Here is a 24480-nt window from a genome sequence, read left to right as displayed (position 1 = left end):
GGGAATTGTAGTTTCTGAACTGGAGGGCCAAAGTTTGGAAACCCCTGATATAGCGTATCTGATTTTTTTTTTTTTTTTTTCTCAGTAGGAGCCACATATCACACAAGCTGTATTTGCTAAGCGGTTTTGTTTTTTTTTACATTTTATTTGCACTTGTTGCCTGTATTTTCTATTTTTTATACAGGTTGGCACACCCCTGTGTGGGTTACACCACCTGCTACTGTATATTTTTTGCTCTTGTATCATCATTGAAAATTCAAATAAAAAGATAAAAAAAAAAAAAAAAAAAACAATGAAACGTTTCCCAACTTCATGAATATACCTTGTTCCAGTGCTGTAGCAAACTAGACAAACAAGGGAAAACAAATCAGTGTACATTCCCTTGAAACAGAATGTTGCAACTTTTTTTTATTAACTGTATTACTTATTACTTGTAAATGTGGTGCAAGTATTAAATTGAGAAGTTTTATATAAATATAAGCAACACTAATGTCTGGTCTGCATGTAAACACACGGATGGAGGAATTTCCCCTGCAAGCTGTAATGTCCACACAGCCACTAGACCTGCGGCTATCTGAATACCCAAACAGCCACAGCATCTGACAGGATGCATTACTATTCAGCTGAATATTTCCCACCAGGCTTCTTTCATTTCTCACTGCAAACTTGTTGAAGCTGGTGGTATGCCACAGTTCAAATTTGGGCCGATTCAGGAGTCGGATGAAATCTGAGCAGAGCATGGCCAAGTTTTAAGGCCAATGTTTCTGGAACAGCCAGTATGACAACCAGAACTGCAGAGATGAGGACAAAATGTACGACCCTTCTTATTAAATAATTTGATACCATGTGTGTCCTTTTGTTCCTCTGGGAAAGGTTATGATCCAATCCAAATTTGATTTGTTATTTACAGCAATCCTGAAGTAAAAATGTTTCCAGGATAAGGTGAGGATAACAGATGTATAGGTGCTACATCCTTCCCACATAAAAGCCCCACCTGATGCTCAGACCTTGAGGCTGTTGACATCTCTAACAGAGTAAGGAAAGGGATGGTCGGCACTCAGGATGACCTCCAAAAAAAAAAAAAAATGTATTTATTATGTAAAAACATGTACAATACTCTAAAACAGCCTATGCGTTTCAGACGTTAGTCCTTAGTTATGGCTAAGGACTAACGTCTAAAATGCATAGGCTGATTTACAGCATTGTACAGGTTTACTTAATAAATACATACTATTTTGGTGGTCATCCTAAGTGCCGTCCATCCCTTTCCTTACTAAGGATGAGGATTAAACTGAGAATGAATGGACTATTATAAGCTGAAAAGGTAGGCGACAGATTTTTACGTAAACCAACTTTTGACAATCAAGTTTCTTTAGATAGAAACATTTTAAGCAATGGGTTTTCTTTAAGACACTATAGAAATATATGATACATCTCTAATAGATCTGAACATAGTTATCTACACATAAAACAAGACACTCTCCATGTACATTCAAATGCAGAAAACAAAGTCAAAGAGCTGGCTTAAACAAAATGTACAGTTTTATCTGACCTTTATGATAACAATAAAAACTTGCAGAACATATCTCTGTCAAAACACTGGAATGCTGTATGCGTTCATTTAAATAGAAACCATGACTCATTGTTACTGTAAGGCTAGGCTGTCATTAAAAATGATTCTGAAATGTAGGGTGATATAATTAGACACAAGGGAGTCGCGCTAATCAAATAACTGACACCCCATTTTATCTTCCTTGTTTGATATTTTATAGACTAATAACAGAGGATGATCCTCAGCAACAATAGCTGTATTCTGCCAGTAAAGTTCAATGTATATAGCAAAGTTTCAGTTTTTTCCTCATTCAAAAAGATGCCTCTAGCAAAAGGTTAACCATCATTTAACCGAAATAAAAAAATATATAAAAAATTAGAGTGTGGTTTAAGGAGGTGCTACTTATAGCAAAACTAAAACTATCATTTACAGCCAAGGAAACAGCCATCTTAGCCTCAGCTTGATCTGCAGTTACCATGATGCTGCACATGTGATCAAATACGACACCAACCATTAAAGTGGTTGTAAACCCTTACAAACCACTTTGACCTACAAGTTAGCCTAGATTAAGGCTTACCTGTAGGTCGAAGAAATATCTCCTAAACCTATACGGTTTAGGAGATATTTACAAAAAGACAGCCACCGTAGACAGTGGCGCGCAGGCGCACTGGGCAGGCCGCAGCAATATGCCGCGAGTGTCGGCTCCCGTGTGCATGCGCGGGAGTGACGTCATCGCTGCTCCGGTGAATCACAGCGCCGGAGCAGCGAGACCTGGAAGTCATTCCGGGATACATGGCAGCGGCGGACATGAAGATTGAGGACCGCTTCGGGGGCTTCGTTCTCAGGTAAGTTATTCATAATGAGCTAGTATGCTATGCATACTAGCTAATTATGACTTTGCTTTGCAGGTTCCGTTTTCTATTATATTTTTTTACATGCCTTTACTTTTTAATGGCTTAAACCAAGGGTGCCTAACCAGTGGCCTGGGGGCCACATGTGGCCCGCGGAGCCCTCTGATGTGGCCCACAACCTCTTGCTCTGGGATAGGATAGAAAGAATACTGTTATTAAAGGTCAGTGTATTACTAAAATCACAGTGTATATATATATATATGGGCATATCTTTTCTGCAGTGGGTACTGGGCTGCTTTCAAACTGATCCGCAGGTGCAGAGCAGTTTACCTGCAGGTTACCTGCACTGAGCCGTAGACTATTATTACCTGCAAGTTTGGTGATCTTTCTGAAAGTGCACCAAACCTGCAGAATATAATAGAAGTCTATTGCAAACTCCAGGAAGGCCAAAGGAACACTGCATTGCACACATGGTGCGGGTAAACCGCAGCGCATCAGTGTGAAAGCAGCCTTGGACCCTTTTCACACAGTCAGTCCGACCAACTGGACCCTCCTTTCACCTCTAAGTAGTGGTAGACATAAACCGACTTGTGTTCTACCTCAAATACGATCTGCCAAAAAGTATCGTGGGCTGCGTCTGTGTCCGCTCTGCAAATGCAGAGTAGACATGGACATGCCATTCACCTGCTACACTCATTGTGGCCGGCGACCGGTTACCAAGTCGGTTAAGTGGCCCTCACTCTTCAAAAGTTTGGGCACCCCTGGCTTAAACAGTTAAGAATGACTGTAGTAGGCATGCCTTGAATGTAACCATACTTTTCTTCTGGGTCACATGCAGCAGAGAGGATGAGAGAATTTTAATTTGAGGGTGGAGATTCACTTTAATAAAAAAATAATTAAACTGCTCTTTTGGTTTGTGGTGCCCAGATGCAGTGTGGTTGCACTATGACATGATAGGTCAGAAAAGAAATGTCTGAACACCTTCACCAAAAAAGCAAGAAGGGTTGCTGGTTCAAATCCCAACCAGGACACTACCTGCCTAGAGTTTGCATGTTCTCCCTGTGCCTGCGTGGGTTTCCTCCGGGTACTCTGGTTTCCTCCCACAGTCCAAAGACATGCAGGTAGGTTAATTGGCTTCTGTCCAAAATTGGCCCTAGTATATGAATGGGGACCTTGGATTGTGGGCTCCTTGAGGGTAGGGACTGATGTGAGTGTGCAATGTACAGGGACAATTGTAGACACTCACTCAGATTGAACTGGATGGACTGGTGTCTTTATTCAACCTTACTAACTATGAAACTATTTCATCAGTTGGAACTAAGGAGGAGTTACAGTGCATCTGGAGTAGCGCTTCATTCATTCCACATTTTGTTATGTTACAGCCCTATTCCAAAATGGATTAAATTCACAAACAATACCCCATAATGACAACGTGAAAGAAGTTTGCTTGAAATCTGTGCACATTAAAAATAAAAAAATAAAAAAAATAATGTACATAAGTATCCACAGCCTTTGCTCAATACTTTATTGAGGCAACTTTGGCACCAATTACAACCTCAAGTCTGAGTATGATGCTACAAGATTGGCACGCCTATTGTTTGGCAGTTTGCCATTCTTCTTTGCAGGACCTCTCAAGCTCCATCAGATTGGATGGGAAGCGTTGGTGCACAGCCAGTCAGATCTCTCCAGAGTTGTCCTGTAGCCACTTCTTTGTTATCTTGGCTATGTGCTTAGGGTCGTTGTCCTAATGGAAAATTAACCTTCGCCTCAATCAGAGGTCCAGAGCGCTCTAGAGCAGGTTTTCATCAAGGATGTCTCTGAAGGTTGCTGCATTCATATTTTTCCCCAATCCGGACTAGTTTCCCAGTTCCAGCCGCTGAAAAACATCTCCACAGCATGATGCTGCCACCACCATGCTTCACTGTAGGGATGGTATTGGCCAGGCGAAGAGTGTTGCCTAGTTTCCTCCACACATGACGCTTGCCATTCAGGCCAAAGAGTTCATTCTTTGTTTCATCACACCTGATAATTTTGTTTATCATGGTCTGAGAGTCCTTCAGGTGCCTTTTGGCAAACACCAGATGGGCTGCCATATGCCTTTTACTGGGGAGTGGCTTAAGTTTGGCCAGATTGGAGGAGTGCTGCAGAGATGGGTGTTCTTCCGGAAGGTTCTCCTCTCACCACAGCAAAATGCTGGCGTTCTGTCAGAGTGTTTATTGGGTTCTTGGTCAACCCCCTGCCTAAGGCCCTTCTCCGCCAATTGCTCAGCTTGGCTTGGCTCTAGGAAGAGTCCTGGTGGTTCCAAACTTCTTTTTATGGATGATGGCGGCCACTGTGCTCATTGGGACCTTCAATGCTGCAGAAATGGACCCTTCCCCAGATCTGTGCCTTGATAGAGTCCTGTCCCAGAGGTCTACAGACTGTTCCTCGGACATCATGGCTTGGTTTGTGCTTGGACATGCACTGTTAACTGTGGGACCTTATTTATACAGGTACAGTAGGTGCCTTTCAAATCATGTCCAATTAACTGAATTTAGCACAGGTGGACGCCAATCAAGTTGTAGAAACATCTCAAGGATGATCAGTGGAAACAGGATGCACCTGAGCTCATTTTGAGTGTCATGGCAGAGGCTGTGAATACTTGTGTACATGTAATTTTTTTTTCATTTTTTATTTTATTATGGGGTATTGCTTGTAAAATTTTGAGCAAAATAATGAATGTAAATCCATTTTGGAATAAGGCTGTAACATAACAAAAAAAGGAAAAAGTGAAACACTGAAAACCTTCTGGATGAACTGTATTTCATCTCTGAGGCCAGTCACTTCACTGGGTATTTTTAAGGGTTTACAGCCACTTTAAGGTTAGGAGCAATAAAAGAGAAAGAAAGCTATATAAACATGATAGAAGATCTAACCCTCTTCACTGTATCCAAAAAGAGGAGTCTTGCCTAGAGAACTAACACCGCTAATTGTAATTGTTTTCGAAGCAATCACACGATAATCGTTTTGTTGGTACAGAGGTTTCGAGAGACAAGCACGACAGTTCATCCGATATTATGCGATCAGACAAGCACTAAAAATTTTTTTGTATGATACCAGATCGTACAATTTTCATTAAATCAGTACAGCTGTCATTCGCAGATACAATACAAATACGAGAATTTTTGTAAGTTTAGTAAACTCTTCATGTTAGACATGCGACTAGCATGCAAAAAAAAAAAAAAAAAAAAAAAAAACCGGACGATCCGTTGTCGGATTTTTGGATAGCGTGTAAGAGGCTTAAGGTAGGCTGACAGGAACCATGGCTGTTCACAGGTGTTTACAATTCATTGTGAAGTCTTTCAAAAATCCTTTAGAAGGCATCCAGAGATCAATGAAAGCATCTACCATTTGTTGCCATTACATGCACTACAGAATGCCTGCTATTCTATAATTGGGAGATATAAGCAGGTGTTTTGTCGCTAAAATAGAAGGTTTAATCCTCCCACGTCTTGAAACATTACCTGACCTTTGAACTAATATTTAACTTTGCCTCAAGGGCAAAGTTGCACATGGAAACTGTTGTATAATGCTGCCTTTGAACATAGTACAGCTAAAACCTGTGCTTTTCAATGCAAAAAGGCTGAGTCTGACCTATGCTTACAATGCAAACACATCTCAATAAGACATGCTATGTTCAAAGGAACGATACGTAAAGCAAGTCAAAAACAGCCTCAGAACTGTCATCCACACGGTCACCATTAAATTAAATGATGGCTTTCAAACACAGGACAATTGATCTGCTTAAACAAATGCTTAGGATTCATTTACACCAGCAAGTTGCGGTAACAGATATTTAAAGAGCATGATGGGGCAAGTCCAGGTAATGTTTCCTAAATGGAATTAGATCACCTCTCCTCGAGACTGAGGCTCAGTTCACACTGCCACAACCTGAAAGTCGTGTGACTTATGGTGCGACTTTGCCAGGCAACTTCCTGGTGATTTTCTAGAGACTTAAGTACTACTTGATGCGACTTTGAAGCAACTTTCAGGTAATGCCTGGGTAATCTTCTTGTAATATTGGATCCAAATCATATCAATATAGATAAGGATGCAACTTGGAGACCTCTATTAAAGTCTATAGGCACAAGTCAGATAGACGTCACCTTGAAGTAGTACAGGAACCTTTTCAAACATCGGGGCGACTGCAGTAGTGCTAATTAGGACAGTTCTTATTGATAAACATGGGATTTCAAATGTCACACTACTAAGTCTGATCCCAAGTCAAGGCAGTATAAACTGAGCCTAAGGCCCCTTTCACACAGGACTAATAGGAAATCCAGAACGCCTTACAAGCGCAATAGGTTGGCGTCCATTCTCAGAATCTTTCAGGCCACTGGGAAAAAGATATTCTCTGGTTTTAGCATCTAACTGAAAATTTACTGTTTCAGGACTGTTATTGTTTCAGGGCTGCCTTGAAGGAGACCCACCTTCAAGCCAACACCCTCATGCAGAAGCAAACTAAGGGGCGAGTCAAAATACACATCCTGTGCCTTCGACTGAAGGGTTAGAAGCTTTTTCTACAGACAAATATTGCATCTCAGGGCTGTGTCCAAGTCTACAACCAGATATTTCAAGTGGTGCATCAGATCCACAGCTGAAGTTTGGAACTTCAGGATCCAGCCAAAGCTCTGCAGAGTATGCGTCATCTTCTAGACATTGACTGTCAAGTCTGTCTGCCAATTGTTCTGCCAAAGCAGGTCATCTGGATATCCAAAAATGAAGATCCCCTTAACTTAATGGTCAGTATCTTGATTAAAAAAAAAAAAAAAAAAAAAAACACCTGTGGTGCTGTAGCTAGGCAAAAGAGCAGAACCACAAACAAACTGGTATTCTCCTAATACAAAATGCAGTTTTGGAAAAAAAAAAAAAACACAGATAGCACTGGTGTGGTTGGAAAATAGGAACGTGTAAGTAGGCCATCCTTGATGTCCACTAAGGCCAAGAAGCCCATGATGAAGGGACGCAATCACTAACAGGCAGATTCCATATGGAACTTTTGTGTTTTAGAACAGAAAACAGGTTGTATTAATGATACAGTAGCCATGGCTGCCTTTCTGTAGAAGGCAGAAGATATACTGGGCAGCATAAAGTAAGGAGGAGACAAGGCACAAAGTCCTAGGGGCCTAGCTCAATTCTTCACCTCCAGTTCAGGTCAGACTATCCCCTTCAGGGGTCTTCAGTGTCTGGACTCCACTGCAGTGGGCCATGGTCCTGGACCTGTATAGCACCCTACAAGCTCTCTCCAGCTGCTGCAATGATGTGCTTCCTTGTGGGGTCCAGTGCTAGCTAGCAGCATTACAGGTCTTCTCTGATTTCCTGTAGGGTCTAGGTACAGTCCCCCAAAGCGCTGCGAGCCGGACGGTAACGGGTCAGAATAAATACTGCTGTGAAAAGAGCCTTCAGTTTAAGCAACAGGACACCAGAAAGAATTGCTAAAAGACCAATTTTAGTGGTAAAGGAAACAATCTTTCAGAGCAGAGAAAGATCCAGCCATCACCCATAGACACAAGCAAAAAACTGAAGGCATGCTGGAAGTAGGAAGGGTCCTGCAGGGCTGATTTTTAGATTTGCTATTTGCCAGTGTCCAATCACTTGCAAGTAAAGCGATACCAAAACCGTTACTGCATCTCTTAGGTTGCAGTCACTGTTTGCCTGACCATTTTTCACCAGTCTCCTTAGATTTTTCATTTAAATCTTGCTAGGCTATATGGTGCAGACAGGGCCAACCACACGTTGGAATTTCTGATTCAGCAGGATTCAGCCAAAATTCAAGCAGTGTATGGTCAGCTTAAAGGGTTGTAAAGTGTCATGTTTTTTTCACCTTAATGCATCCTATCCATTAGGCGTGTTAAAATTAATCGTAGCATTGATGCATTGCGATTCGACCACCCACGATGCGGCACCGATGCTACGACCTTGCACAATCGATTTTCTGATGACGTCACCCGTTTGCCGCTCTTTGCGTTGCCTCCGAATCCGAACTGAGCCAAAAGCAGCCAAAGGAGCCGTAGGTGTTAGCCACACCTTTTTTTCCCACCCCCGCCATCTCCAGCTGCCCATTGTTGAGTTTGGTGCTGTGAGACACTAGGAGCGAGTGTCCCAACGAGTCACCCTCTGTCTACAGGGCTGTGATTGGGGGGGCAGTGATAAAAGTTACAATGGGAGAAGCAAATGGCCTTGTCACTAATAGCAGGGGCCGATAGGCGACATCATGTGCTGTGCACTCTTGGTCAGTGTGAATATCGCGGAGGAAGATGGGCGGGGTTTGCTGTGTTTGGGTCTGTCTTACTAGGTCTTACTGTGGCCACCGCAGATGATATTGGTGACTAACGGTGGATGAGGATCGCTGTGTACACGGGAAGGGGAAGGACTGTGCCACTTTCGATCCCTTTGTGATCTCTTCTCCCCTGCCCCAGGTGCTCCAGTCACCCCTACACTCACTGTACACTTCTGTTACTCGGTTCCCTCTGATTACACTCCATGTTCCTGATCTGTATCCCCCCCATCCCATATCTGGTTATCATACACATAGCAATTTGATTGATCTCCCTAGTGATCACAAACAAGCGTTGTGTTGATGGAAATACTGAACGATCCAACAATACAATATCATAACATTAATTATGGTTTATGTATGCCATTTTTTTCTCTCTATTGTCTTATTGATTGATTCACATCACAACTTCATTTATTTGAAGATAATGAAGAGCAATGTTTTTACTACTTAGGAATATAAAATAAATCATTTTATCATTACAATTTGTAGTGTCTTGACCAATACGATCTGATACCGTTTAAAGTCCCGAGGTTTGTTACCACTCAGCCCCCCCCCCCCCTTTTTTCAGTTTAATTGATTTGAAATTAATACCCTTTTTTGTATGATTTATTGTTTTGCTCATTACTGTCCCACAAATGCAGCCATGCATTGCATGTGTGGGGCAGTAATGAGCAAAACTATAAATCACACAACAACAAAAAAAAAAAAAAAGTATCAATGAAGTTGTGATGTGAATCAGTCACTAAGACAATAAGACATACATAAACCATAATTAATATAAGGGCATACGTCATCTCTTGTGTCATGTCCGCAGCCTCTGATCCTCTCTACTAGTATCATGTCTGCAGTCTCTGACCCTCTCTAGTATCATGTCCGCAGTCTCTGAGCCTCTGTTGTATCATGTCCGCAGTCTCTGACCCTCTCTACTTGCATCATGTCTGCAGTCTCTGACCCTCTCTTGTATCATGTCCGCAGTCTCTGACCCTCTCTCGTATCATGTCCGCAGTCTCTGACCCTCTCTCGTATCATGTCCGCAGTCTCTGACCCTCTCTCGTATCATGTCCGCAGTCTCTGATCCTCTCTCGCATCATGTCCACAGTCTCTGATCCTCTCTTGTGTCACGTCCGCAGTCTCTGATCCTCTCTTGCATCATGTCCGCAGTCCCTGGCCCCCTCTACTAGTATCATGTCTGCAGTCTCTGACCCTCTCTAGTATCATGTCTGCAGTCTCTGATCCTCTCATAGTATTTTGGGGTCAGTCTGGAGCTCCTCTTTAAGTTGTCTGCTGTGTTTACACTTTGCTACATGCAGGTAGTGTTGACTTTTTTTTATTTTTAAGAACATATAAAATAAAAAAATGGAGTTCTTCTGACTGCTTGAATTTTTTGTATGAAAACAGTGCGCAGTAATCGTGAGGCATCATGATGCATCGCGTAATCGAATCGAAGACAGGATAATCGTAATCTAATCGGATCATGAGGCCTGTGAATATGCGCACCCCTACTATCCATTAAGGTGTAATAAGCTTCTGTCACTGACCGGCCCCCCGTTTTACTCACCTGAGTCCTGTATTCCCCCCACCGCAGACACGCTCTTCCTCTCTGCCCGGGGTACTCGGCTCTTGATTAGATTGATAGCAGTGCGGCCATTGGCTTCCGCTGCTGTCAATCAAATCCAATGACGCAGGTGCCAGGGGGCAGGGCCAAGTCCTACATTTGACGTTTATGGACGCCAAATGCTAGACTCGGAAGCGTGCCCGCAAAGTAACCCCCTGGGAGAGCACTTCTCTCAGGGGGTTAAACAATGCAGGGAGGAGCTACCGGCGCCGCCGGGGGACCCCAGAAGCCAAGGATTTGGGCCACTCTGTGCAAAACTAAATGCACAGTGGAGGTATGACATGTTTGTCATTTAAAAAAACTAAGCCTTACAGTCACTTTAAGTTGGCTTATAAGGCCGTCATTTATGAATACTCGGAGAGCGAGAGAGCTCTGTGCCTAGGATGTACATTATAACGTGAAACCATGGGGAACAGAAAAGAGAAGACCTGGTATCTGAATTTTACAAAATATGATGACTTTAAAGCGTTGTGGGGAATGTAGGTTATACTGTTAGAACAAAAGGTTTGTACAATGTATATGATAAAGCCAAGCTAAGGTCCACTTGCTCTTTCCAATGATGCAACATCAACAATATCCCTCAGTCGCCACTGACATCTTTGGTTGTCCTCTGGATACAGAAATTTTGGACGTCTTCACTAACAGACTCAGGATGATGTAAACACACACGCCAACAAGATTTAATTCACCCAACACCCTAAGCAATATTTTTTTTTTAAATCAGTAAAGAAGTTTGTTGAAAAACCGAACAATATACACAGGCATTGCCATATTGCAACAAGTACAAGAAGAACAGTAGTTATTATACATGTCATACAGTGTGTAACATATTGACAGATCTGAAAGAGCTACTTCTGTATGCATGGAATAAACTTAAGTGCAGTGGTGCTGCCTGATGCAACGGATACATTAAGTTAATAGATTTAGGTTGTCCCTAATAGGTCCTATATGTCCTTATAGGGGAGTTTTGCTTCTAATCGCATATTTATATATAGAGGTCTTGGAATCCTCTAGATTTGTGTAACGGTCAAACTAAACAAAATAGCATCAAATAATAAAGCAAAAGAAAAGATAAATTCTCTTTACTCTTAATACATTTGTATTTGTTCACCATGGATCTCTATATGCATTTCTATCTGATTCTTATATGAGCAAGTATTTCAATCATTTCTATCTCTGTGATGTGTTACATCTGTAGTAGCCTATCCTTAATTAGCTGGGTTGGGGCCAAACCAGGAGTGTCTAACCAGGGTTGCCACATTGCATAGAATTTTTTAAGAGCGTTCCTATGTTGGTAAGTAAGTTTTTCCCTTATTAGCATATTATTTACCAGTTCTACCCAACCTTTACCTTTTGGGACTTTCTGAGTTATCCAGAATCTCGCAATTGCCTTGCCTGCTAAATACAGTAGGCGTAATACTGCGGTATGGCCACTCGGCGAGAGAGAGGTTATCTCCAATGCACCGAGCAGACATAAAACAGGTTCCTGTAGAATTGGAAATTGAAATACCTGGGATATAGTTGTTCGAACGTACTGCCAATACCTGCTGCATTTTGGGCATAGCGGGGAGCTTCTAAATCCCCATTTATGTAGTTTGGATGGAGTTCTATATATTCTGTGTAATAAGAATAGGTGCAACAACCTGTGTGACGTGGAGACTGAAACCAGTGGGGCTGATGTCAGTCAAAGCTCCCACTGTTCATCAATGGGACCCAGATCTTTTTCCTACCCTGTCTGCAGGGCAATTTGGAGGCATCATGTGTTGAGTTGAGCAATCTAACATATGTCCTCGAGATCATGCCCTTCCTGTCTCCCGACAGCAACACATCATTCATCAAGGGATGCGCCACTATACTCACAAGAGAGGACAGCCTGAGCTAGCTTTGCACTGTGTGCCTAAGCTGCAGGTATCGATAGAACTGCAAATTCCTCTTGTAGATCTGTAAAAGATTTAAATACCATATCCCTGAACAGCTGGGGGATGTAATGCACACCTGCCGTCTCCCACTGACAAAAGTTTGTGAGTTTATATAGTTCCTTAAAGTATTTATTCTTCCATATGGGAGTGAGAGAGCAGACTCCTCATCCTTGAAGACTTATTGCCCCATATTAGATCTCTAAATTGGGCATCTATTTGTGAACCATATGGGGGTGTTATGAAATACGTACAGGAGTCGTGGGGCCCACACCATTTTAACCAAGTTCGCCCTCCCGGTGACAGATAAAGGTAACTTCACCCACGCAGCACATTTCATTCTGAATTTACGGATCAGAGGTGTCAGATTTAAGGTGAGGTACTGGTTGGGGTCTGTTGTCACCTTTATGCCTAGATAACAGAATTCTTCCACCATGAGTATATCTTTGGCACACTCAGGTAGTGGCTTTGACAGGGGGTCCAGGGGTAGAATCACGATTTATTCCAATACTAAACCCCAACAGCTCACAGAAATCTGCCATTAGTTGCATCACGTTTTTCAGAGAGTGGTCAGTATCTCCAAGATAAATCAGCGTATTGTCCGCATATAAAGAGATTACATCTTGTCTGGGACCACGGCGAAAACGGATGATGTCTTGTGAGGCCCGACATGGATGGCTAAGGGCTCAAGTGCAAGGCCAAACAACAGGGGTGACAAAAGGACACCCCTGTCGAGTGCCCCTGAAGAGTTTGAAGGGTTCTGATATGTCGCTATTGATTCGCATTCTCGCCGATGGGGCGTAATAGGAGTATTTGAACCCATTTTATAAAGGAGCGGCCCACCCCAAATCTTGTCAGCGTTTCCCAGAGATACCATCATTAGACGCTATCGAACGCTTTGGCCGCGTCTAACGAAAGAATGACCCTATTACCCAGGTTATCTACCGGGATTTGTAAGTTGAGAAGTAAGTCTGCGTAGGTTTTGGGCAGTCGATCTGGTTGGAATGAATCCAGATTGGTCTCTGTGTATCACTGTTTGAATACATTTGGCCAATCTGTTGGCCAAAACTCTGGCAAACAGCTTAACATCAAATGTGAGCAATGAAATGGGTCGGTAGGAATCTGGGGACATGGCATCCTTACCAGGTTTCAGTAGGATCACTATCAGCGCCTCATTCATAGAGGGGGGAAGTTTTCCCTAAGCAATATTTGATTCACACACTATAGTTCCACTTTAAGTAACTGTGACTCAATTTACATTTTCATTCATAAATATACAGGGTTTCAAAAGATTTCAGTGAACAGATAAAGCATGTAATGTAAAGGAAATTTACCGGACATCTGACGTTTGATGCTCTCTAGCTGAGCTGTAAGTAGTAGCTCCTCACATTTGAGAATCTCAAACTGGACTTCATATAGCTGAAGCTGATGAGTATAATAATCTGCTTCTAACTCGTCTAATACAGCTATCGCTTCTTCTCCGCCATGTAAACTCTGCATCTAAAATGCCAAAAAAAAAGCAAGAATAGCATTAAACAGAACCTAGCCTAATAAGGGTAACATTGTTATAGTATTGTTTGTCTTATGTAATTCACTGGAAACCGAATTAAAATAAACATACAACAGACTGGAATAAGAAAGTCTAAAAGAAACAGGTCACTGGCATAGAAAATATGCCAATGCTCCAATAACAGCATTTAAAGTATTTGTGCACACACTGCTCCAAAAGGCCATTGTAATACAGCCTATAGAATGCATATCTCCATTCGCCTTTATTTTTGTAAAATAAATAAATGTAATAAAATAAATGTATTCAATCTTTTTTATGAGACTGGCATGTAATAGCCCCATCAGTCCCTCCTAACTACGGCAGAAGGCTTGTGTCTTGAAGGGGCAGGGTTAATTACAGACACAGTGGAGAAGTTCCCCATCTTACATCACACACAACAGGCTGGCAGGTGGGCGGGATTAGTGACAGTGGGTGGGATTAATTCATCCAGAATTTTTATTGTGACCGTGGTGACACCCCCTTTAGCACCTGCTGGATTATATACACATGGAAAAGCTATTGGGATTTGAGCACATATCTTTCTTCTAATGTATTGCAGGTCAGTGACCAGACCTAGGACTTGTAGCTCTCCTATAACTTGTGTCGATGTGCCCCATATTGACACTGTATCCAATGTTGCATTTGCATTTCACAGAGAAGAATAGGATGGCCAGAGAGGAATTTACTTTGATGCAGTTGGCCAGCTTAAACATTGCAATGTATGAACTAAAAATCCCCAATTTTTTTCTAGTAAGGGTGTTGCAGCGTGCAGAGGATTCATCCAGAATTTTTGGGTGGGATTACTGACACAGCAAGCCTGTACTGGCTAATACCACATGCAGTGTGTGAGTGTGCTGCATTCCAGAACCAGCTTCAGTTTTGACAGCAGCTCCCAGCTGCAGCCTTGCTGTCAAAATTGAAGCGGATCCTGCAATGCAGCACACACTGAAGGGGGATTTATTTCTCCACTGTATGATGTAAGACTACATTCCCTACTTTGTGTGAATAGACTTGTCCCCTTACTAAACAAGTAGCTTGAAGGGGTTGTGGCCACAAAACTGACCATGGGAGATACAGGCACACCATGCATGGGTACAGCGTCCTTTAACTCCCAACAGTGATCTCAGGGACGTAAACTGACCATGGTGCTTACTGTGGTCAGTTTGAAACAGAGACCCTTAAGAACTGTCAGGAACGCCAGGCTTTTTTAATAATTGACAATTTTTTATTAGGTTTTGATCATTTCAATAAAAAAAATGCAAGACACTAATACAGAGAGAAAATAAAAAAAGAAAGGAAAATTTAAAAAAAAAATAAACTTCTGTGAATAGCATGGATGCATCCAGCAAATATACATGAAGCATAGCCGATTAACAAAGGAGGCTGAGGTATGGCTCTGCAAAGGTGAGAACATAATACAGAAGTAGTAGCTATAAGCGGGTCTCAGTCAACACTTATGCCGCGTACACACGACTGGACTTTTCAACGGTCTAGGTCCAACGGTCTTCCCGACTGACTTTTGGCGGAGTTCCAACTGACTTTCTGAATGAACGGACTTGGCAAAAAACAATCACACCAAAGTCCAACGGGTTCGAATGTGATGACGTATGACCGGACTAGAATAAGGAAGTTCATAGCCAGTAGCCAAAAGCTGCCCTAGCGTCGGTTTTCGTCTGTCGGACTAGCATAGACTAACACATTTTTCGACCGGACTTGAGTCCTTTGGAAAGATTTGAAACATGTTTAAAATCTAAAGTCCGTCTACTTTTTAGACAGCAAAGGTCTGAAAGTGTTGGGGGATATTCCTTTATTCCAGTGAAGGGCCACAAGGCACCTAGCCGCTGTAAATATATGTGTGGCCACTTTTTTTGCTAGCCCGGGAAGTTTAGAAGGGAGAAGACCCAGTAGAAACAGCTTAGGGGAGAAGGGAATATCTACTTCAAACAGCCGATGGAGAAGCCCCTGTACTGAGCGCCAATAAGGCTGAAAAGATGGGCAATTACAATATGGAGTAACGTTGCCCGGTCTTGAAGATATATCCAGAAGCGGTCCGAAGCAGATAGGTATATGGCACATAGGCGAGATGGTGTCATTTACCAACAAAAAAGGACCTTATAAGTATTCTCTTTATAAAGTGTGTATGTGTGTATATATATATATATATATATATATATATATATATATATATATAAAAGTGGTCAGCCTTCGCGCCGCTAAGTGGTAATAAGTGACTAAAGTGGAACAAAATCCAAAATCAGATATAATGAAACACAGATGCTGTGAAAAAGAGCCTGAGTGATATAAAGTGCAAATGCTAACTAAAAAATGCAGCAGGACAAAATAGTGAGCACAAACTATCAAATAATGAATATAAAGGGGTGGGTCCTGCGCAAATCGTGCCACTCAAATAAAATACACAAATTCAAAATAATATAAATATGTGCATACATACAATGCCGTGAAAAAAAATATAGTCCAAAAAACAGCACGCATAAAAATATATAAAAAATATATAAAAAAATGGAAAAAAGGTTTAATGATAGAACAATAATAAAATGTCCGCTACTCAAGGCTCCCAGAACTCTCACCTTTAAACGAAGTGAATAAGCAAATCAAACAAACTCCAGGATTCTCTTATTTCATTCATAAATAATAAATAATAGCCATCAGGAAATCCAAAGGAGGGATGCAATGATACAATTCCACCACTAGAGGGCCAGTCCCAGCTTCCAGAACAGGTGAAATGGATCTTCACTTCTATTTCACAGTGTATGGCTCAAAATAAGAGAGAGGAGGGGGAGAGAGAGAAACAGGAGACTTCCATAGTGTAGTAGTTTAAAAAACGGCAGGTAGATTTATTAAAAAGCAGTAAAGACTCTCACATTTTAATTGCAAAAACAAGCACAATCAGGAAGAGGGTATAATGACAACTTCCTCCCGCCTTACTCTACTTCCGGTTCGTCCTCTGGCCAATCCCTACGCGTTACGTCATGTGACTTCTTCATGGGGATGCCCATGAAGAAGTCACATGACGTAACGCGTAGGGATTGGCCAGAGGACGAACCGGAAGTAGAGTAAGGCGGGAGGAAGTTGTCATTATACCCTCTTCCTGATTGTGCTTGTTTTTGCAATTAAAATGTGAGAGTCTTTACTGCTTTTTAATAAATCTACCTGCCGTTTTTTAAACTACTACACTATGGAAGTCTCCTGTTTCTCTCTCTCCCCCTCCTCTCTCTTATTTTGAGCCATACACTGTGAAATAGAAGTGAAGATCCATTTCACCTGTTCTGGAAGCTGGGACTGGCCCTCTAGTGGCGGAATTGTATCATTGCATCCCTCCTTTGGATTTCCTGATGGCTATTATTTATTATTTATGAATGAAATAAGAGAATCCTGGAGTTTGTTTGATTTGCTTATTCACTTCGTTTAAAGGTGAGAGTTCTGGGAGCCTTGAGTAGCGGACATTTTATTATTGTTCTATCATTAAACCTTTTTTCCATTTTTTTATATATTTTTTATATATTTTTATGCGTGCTGTTTTTTGGACTATATTTTTTTTCACGGCATTGTATGTATGCACATATTTATATTATTTTGAATTTGTGTATTTTATTTGAGTGGCACGATTTGCGCAGGACCCACCCCTTTATATATATATATATATATATATATATATATATATAATCTCTTAGCAACACAGGACCATATATTTCTCCATTGTTCAGGAGACCGTTCCTCCCCAAGACGTTTCTCCCATTTACTATGTTTCCCTAATGAAACTGTCAGTAGAAATGTTATGTGTTCGAGGTCAATCCTTTCTGTGAGGGGCCAGATAAGACTAATCCTTCAAATGGGGAGGGTATGGAGACCTGAAGACTCGAGGTAAAAGAGAGTAATGGCGTATTTGAAGGTACCCAAAGAAAGCAGTATGGGGGAGGTCGTGCTGAGTTCGTCAAAGGATAGTAGTGCCCTAGTCACTGGATTCAACACGTGTCCATAGTGGAAAAGATTATTTTGCAACCAAGGAGAGATCTGGTAGGTTAAACGCACCAGGCTTTTTAAAGAGAACGAACCAACGATTTAAGAGGACAGATAAAAAGAAAAAAACAAAAAAAAAACCTACATACATTATCAAACCGGGCCAAATACTATGGGCAGGCCAAGTCTGCAGCCCAGCAATGAAGGCATTGCAGCCATCAGAGGAAGAGAACAAAAGCACTTAGTAGGGAAACTAACCCATTCAATTATCACTGGGTTGTCGAGAGCTCAAAGTAGCAGAGACCAACCCTCCTAAAGAAAATATAGTTTAAGTGCAATTGGAGTGACAGAAATAGATAACTCGTTAGATACCCGACACCGTAGTAACAAATTCCATTTTTATAGCATACAGCTGGCCATAGATTAATTGAAATTCATCCAGTCCGGCAGGATACAAGCCAAATTTCGATTCATCAATGGCTGTCCCTGTTCAACTTTTAATGAACAAAATGGAAATTTTTCATTCAATTGGCTGCAATGACAATTAGCGTATTCTGACAGTGAAGTCACAGCAGGGAGGATTCCGCAATCTACCTCATTTGTGTGAAGGGGGGAAGCCATTCTTTGAATTTCTGACTGAAGAAAAACAAATCCATCAATGGCCAGCCTTTTCTACTCAGTGACAGACTTGGTTCTCTGCAACACAAATCTGTGTGAAGATCCATTACAGAGGAGTGCAGGAGTTACTCGGCTCTGCTAGCACAGCTCTTTGTAGTACGAGCTCTGGAAGCAGCATTTTCAAAAATATCTAAAGACATTTAAGTAAAAATGCACTTTAAGAATGTCAACTTCCCTCTCCACAATGTACACCCGATAGAGTTGCCAGCTCGTTGTCAACTATAATTGTTAAAGTGGTTGTAAACCCTTACAAACCACTTTGACCTACAGGTAAGCCTGGATTAAGGCTTACCTGTAGGTCCAAGAAATATCTCCCAAACCTATACGGTTTAGGAGATATTTGCCCGAAGACGGGCACCGCTATTTACGGCGCATGCACCCTAGACAGCGGCGCGCAGGCACACTGAGCGGGGCATCGTCGATGACGACAATGCCGCGCGTCTCGGCTGCCGTGCGCATGCGCGGGAGTGACGTCATCGCGAATCACAGCGCCGGAGCAGCGAGACCCACCAAGAAGATGGACGTTTGGAACTACAGGGGACAGCGGTGACTTCGCTGGCTCCTGTGTCAGGTAAGTGACACATAATGGACTACTATGCGCTGCATAATAGTCCATTATGCTTTGTCTTTGCAGGGAATAAAAGAGGAAGTAAACTCATCAGGGTTTACTTCCTCTTTAAGCTCCACTCATATACTGTATATATTTAAAAAAATAAGTTTTCCATGAAAAAAAAACCTTAGTTACTTACCGGTAACAGTATTTCTATGAGCCTCAGGACAGCAGCTTGGAGATAACCGAGTACTTCAGGGTGGGACCACAGCTTATAAGACCTCCTGCCAAAGGATTGATCCAAATCAGACAGATCTAACCCGTAGTGCCGTATAAATGCCAGGTAAGCTTCTTTGATAGCCTGCTTTTAGCCTCCGTCTCAAAGTACTTCTGGAAGCTCTCTCCCCTTTGCATGCTCCCGTTGCCAGGATGAACAGGGCAGTCGATTTTGAGCTGTTTCTTTACTTCAAGGTATTTTAAAAGCCATCTTCTGACGTCTAGAATGGGAGCTAGACAGAATGTGGGCAGTAAAATTTTTTGCGTACAGTGGAACACTGTAGACTTTTTGGCAGAAAAACCAGATCTGTCCCTAATATTATTCTGTCTGGAGAACAACTCAGGAAAAGCTCAGGATTAGATAAGGGCATGCATCTCGCTAATCCTGTGGGCTAAAGTTACCGCTACCTGGAGGATCGTTTTCAACGTTCTCAACTCTACGGAGATATCAAAGGGCCAAAAAAAAAAGGGGCCTATGCAAGATTTAACTTAAGACAAATCCCACTTCGGGAATAATTTAATCGGCATAGTTGTACCCCTAGCTATAGCTGAAAAAAAAAAAAAAAAAAGACTCAAATGGCTCTAGATGATGGTTTTCTCTAGAAACATTGACAGAGCTGCCGTCTGGGCCTCGAGGGTGCTCGCTGCTAATCCCTTCCCCATTCCCTCATGGAGAAATCCTGAACAGAAATTAAACTATTGAAATTAAAGTTTTTTTCTGGAACACCAGGAGTTTATAATACTTCCAAACTTTGGAATAAATTGCCCTGGTTACCTTTTTCCTGCTTGATAAAAGGTTGCTGAAAAGCTTTTGCGACAGGCCTCTGCATCTTAGTAAGTCCTCCACAGAAAACAGGCCATCAGGTTGAGATATGTTGGGTCTGATAGAACCTTGACACGGTAAGTTCCTTCTGCTGGTAATCTCCAGGGGGCTTCGCTGATGAGTTCAGCAGGGATGAAAACCAAGGTCTTTTTGGCAAAAGGGTGTGATTACAATCAGATCTGTGGATTCCACTATGAACTTCGCAAGCATCTGCGGGATCAGTTAGAGGTGGGGAAAACCCACTTGTGAGCCAATGCATCTAACTCCATAGCCCGATCCACTCTGTAGCGTTTCTCTGGTTCGCAAATAAAACTACTTGAGGCAGACCCCACTTCTCGGAGATCGTCCAAAAGATCTCCTGATTCAATGACTGTTCAGACTCCTTTATCCTCTTTCTGCTTAGAAGGTCCGCTAGAACATTGTGTGCTCTACAAGTGCACTGCTGACAGCAAAGCTAGATTATGATTATGCCCAGGATAGGGTCTGATGTGCCAGCTCCATCAGTCGCCTTGCCCTGTTTTGTCAGGTATAAAACTGCTGGCATGTCTGACAGAACCTGAACATGCTTATTTTCTAAGGATTGACGCAAGAACAAAAGACTTGAAAAGTTGAATCATCCTTTATCTCCCATTGAAGGATCTTCCTTTTATAATTTAGGGAAGTCCCTGAGTCAGGAGTTAAGTTTAACAACATAGAAAGAACAGAACTTCTCAACATGAAGTGCCATGTTTGGGCTGCAAACCCAGAACCTCAGTGCTTTTAGGTGGAAATGTTAACCTCTAGCCACTGTGCTGCCAGTTGTTCTTGTAGCAGCCTTGATCTTTTCCATTGACACCTGGTACGACCACTTCTGGAGTCTATTCTATAGCACACGTGGGATTTGAACTCGCAACTTTGCAGTTACTAGCAGGGCACATTTGCCCACTTTTCCTATTTTTTTCTTGCAGGAGGAAAAATCTGGGTCGAGTCCCTCTCTAGACCCAGTAATCTTACTTGCTGTGCCATCCCAAATGGTTTAGGTGCCGAGTCATCTGCAGATTGTCTGCTAACTGAATTTTTGGACTCTGCAAATAGTAGCAGATCATCCAAATAGGGTACTATGGTGACCCCTCTCAGGGGTTCTAAGGCTTCCATCATTCTTTGGTAAAACTCTGGGCGAGGAGGAGAAAAGACAGAGATAGAGCCCCGATCTGCCCTATTTTGTTTCCCAGATTAACTGCCAGATGCCAAAATTCTTGAGACAAGTTTGCAATTGGGATGTGTAGATTCGCGTCTCACAGGTCGATTGACGCCATGAAACAATTGGAATGAGTAGATTCCTTAGAGAAAAGATCTTGTCCACCCGAAAACTTTTGTAAATGATGGATCTGTTTAGGATCTTCAAATACAGCATCAGCCAAAACTTTCCTGAAGGTTTTTTGCCTAGAAAGATGTGGGAATAGCCTTCCGCCTCCCTCGGGACCCCTGTTGAATCAGTTCTCTTAAAAGGGACATCATGGCTGGGGCTCTCTTGATCCTTTGGGAGACTGGTTATATAAAAGCTGTTCGGGGAAGTCCAGGAAAATTTTGGATTGCTTCCTCCCACTGTAGTCAGAAGGCTTAAAAGACTTCACCACTCCCCCCCCCCCCACTGCAAGGTGGCCATAATTGCTTTTTTGCTCTTTATTCTGGAGGCCTGAGGAGTATGCCCCCCTCTATCTCTTCCCCTCTGGGGGTACCCCAGTCTCTCCTGGCTTTGGTCTTTTTCCTTTTGAGACTGTGAAAAGGACAAACTCTTTTGGCGGAAAGCTTTTTTTCTTAGGAAAGGCCTTCTTTTCCGCTGTCCTGACTAGGACGGTTTCCAGGACTGGACCAAACAGGTAGTCTCCTGTAAAGAGAATTCCACACAGTTTAACCTTTAACGCTGAGTCTCCTGACCAGGTCTTGAGCCATAAAACCCTCTGGGCTGAGTTTTATAAGAGCTGACGATCTCGCTGACATCCTGGTGGATTCTGCTGAGACATTCGCTATGCATTTTACTGCTTTTAACAATGTAGGAAAATACGCTAGTAGGTTTAACTGCTTAACCCAGCATTTAAGGTTCCTAGAGACCACTGTAGAAGCCATCACTGGTTTTACATTGGACAGGGACTAGTCCCAAGCTTTCTTTAGTAAGGAGTCTGCCCTCTTGTCCATGGCATCTTGAGCATACCTATGTTTAACCACATAGGAAGAACAGAACGTCTGTACATGAAGTGATATGTTTGGGATGTGAACCCAGAAAGTAAGTGCTGGTAGGCAGAAATGCTAATCTGTTAGCCACTGCTTGAATATCAATGGCGATATAAATTACAGTTAGGAGATCATTCATTTCTTCCTAGGACGATTTGTAATGGGAGGTCCTCACCTCCTCCGAGTCCAGCATTGAAGGAGGCATACTCTCTTTTTCTTCGTCTGATTCACGCTCACCTTTTTGGAGGTGGATAGCAGAGGGTTAGAGAGGAAGCTCTGTTGCCGACCTGTCGTCCTCTTCAACCGAGAGCGTAAAGACTCCACGGTTTCCGAATGCTCCTCCTTACTGAAAAGTGTTCTATGCATTGCTGGGCATGCATTGCTGTGTGGATTCCCTCGCTAGCCCTGCAATACCCCAGTGGTTTAAGCCAGGAGTCCCTCAGCGGATTCTTACAGGAGGGGCTTTTCCCCCCAGGTGGACCTCTCTCCGATTTGGCAGTGGTTCCAACCCCACGGTCCAACCAGGTGCCACAGAGCCTTTAATGAAGGCAAAGAGAGAGAGCAGAGATGTACCCAGGAAACACCCCATTCCTGTAACACAGAGCTACCCCATTCTGCTGTACTGCTAAAAGAACATTCAACCTCTAGCAGACAGCACAGGCTTCCATGGAAGGACAACACAACAAAGCAAACACCCAGTGAGTAAGATTAGGGGCATCTCTGTACCTCTCTTACCTGGGTCTGGCTGGTGCACCAAGCGCCTGTATCCTGTAGCGGTTTCTGCCGACATACTGTCCTCTTTACAAAAATTTTTTTTTAAAGTGTGCCCTGTCCCACCCGCTTATGAAAGCGGTGTTCAAATCACACATAGGAGGTATCGCCGTGAACGGTAGAGCGAGAGCAATAATTCTAGCCCTAGACGTCCTCTGTAACTCAAAACATGCAACCTGTAGAATTTTTTTAAACGTCACCTATGGAGATTTTAAAGGGTAAAAGTTTGTCGCCATTCCATGAGCGGGTGCAATTTTGAAGCGTGACATGTTGGGTATCAATTTACTCAGCGTAAAATTATCTTTAACAATATAAAAAAAAATTGGGCTAACTTTACGGTTTTATTTTTTTATTAAATAAATTATTTTTCCCAAAAAAAGTGCGCTTGTAAGTCCCCTGCGCAAATACGGTGTGACAGACAGTATTGCAACAACCACCATTTTATTCTCTAGGGTGTTAGAATAAAAAAATATATATAATGTTTAGGGGGTTCTAAATAAAGGGAAGGAGATAGGCAGGCAATAAAAAAAAAACAGACAGAGGAAGCTCCATTAGCATTGCTGGTTGTCATACCAACGGCCACCACAAGAGGGCGCCAGATTCCAGAAGGAATCATAGGACCGCAGAAGGCCTCAAGGCCGCGGCCTCAATTACCGGCTGCCGGCGGAACGGCCCGACGCGATCACGCCGGGGGGAGTCCACGGAGAAAGGATACCCCCAGCCGTGCTGCGCCAGGTCGCTAATTCTAGCCGCAAATGCTACCTGGCGCCCGGGTTTTGTTGAGCCCTGTTATATGCAATTATATGCAGGATTTTGAATTGGATTAACTTGTCCCTAGTTGCAACCAATGATTGAAACGGGTAATCCCACATGTCCTCCTAGTCTTCACGGTCCAGTTCCTGCACCTCCATTCGCCACAGAGCAAACAACCCATCCAATCCAACCTGATTGGACAGCAGCAGTGCCCAGTATATTTGAGACAGCGGCTTTAAGAGTTCAGCATCGTTCAGTAGGGTTTCGAGGTCGTCATGCTCCATCTGGAGCTGGACCGACTTAAACTGTGAGTCAAAGGCGTGACCGAGCTGCAGGAACCTAAAGAAGCAAGAATTCGGAAGTTGAAATTTGTTTTTCAGTCTGTCAAAAGTGAACCCAGAACAAATCGCAGATATCCTTCAAGTATTTGATGCCCCTGCCAGCCCATAGACCGGGGTCTTATAATTAATGAAATTCCTTTAATCTGGGATTACACCAGAGTGGTGTACTAGGGGACCATATGGCTTTTACCAGGTTGGGTTTTATTAATACTGTATGCCAAGCCTTAATGACCGCTTTCAAAGCCTGTGTTAAAGGTGTCGGAGAACCCACCCATCCTCCTATAAAGGGCATTCCGA

The 24480-nt window shown here is 42.6% G+C and overlaps 1 protein-coding gene across 1 annotated transcript in view; it reads right to left on the bottom strand.

Moving 5' to 3' along the window:
- Positions 1–24480, bottom strand: part of JMY (junction mediating and regulatory protein, p53 cofactor) — a 104311-nt gene that overhangs the window by 22388 nt on the left and 57443 nt on the right. The window contains exon 4 of the mRNA XM_077463293.1: positions 13588–13753. Coding sequence (XP_077319419.1) covers positions 13588–13753 — 166 coding nt within the window. The remainder of the gene's footprint in view (positions 1–13587; positions 13754–24480) is intronic.

This window comes from Lithobates pipiens, unplaced genomic scaffold, assembly GCF_037356315.1.
Source record: "Lithobates pipiens isolate NorthernLeopardFrog02 unplaced genomic scaffold, aLitPip1_a1.2 Scaffold_3, whole genome shotgun sequence".
NCBI lineage: Eukaryota > Metazoa > Chordata > Amphibia > Anura > Ranidae > Lithobates > Lithobates pipiens.
Note: the sequence above shows the minus strand (reverse complement) of the source record. Positions and strands in the feature narration are given on the sequence as shown.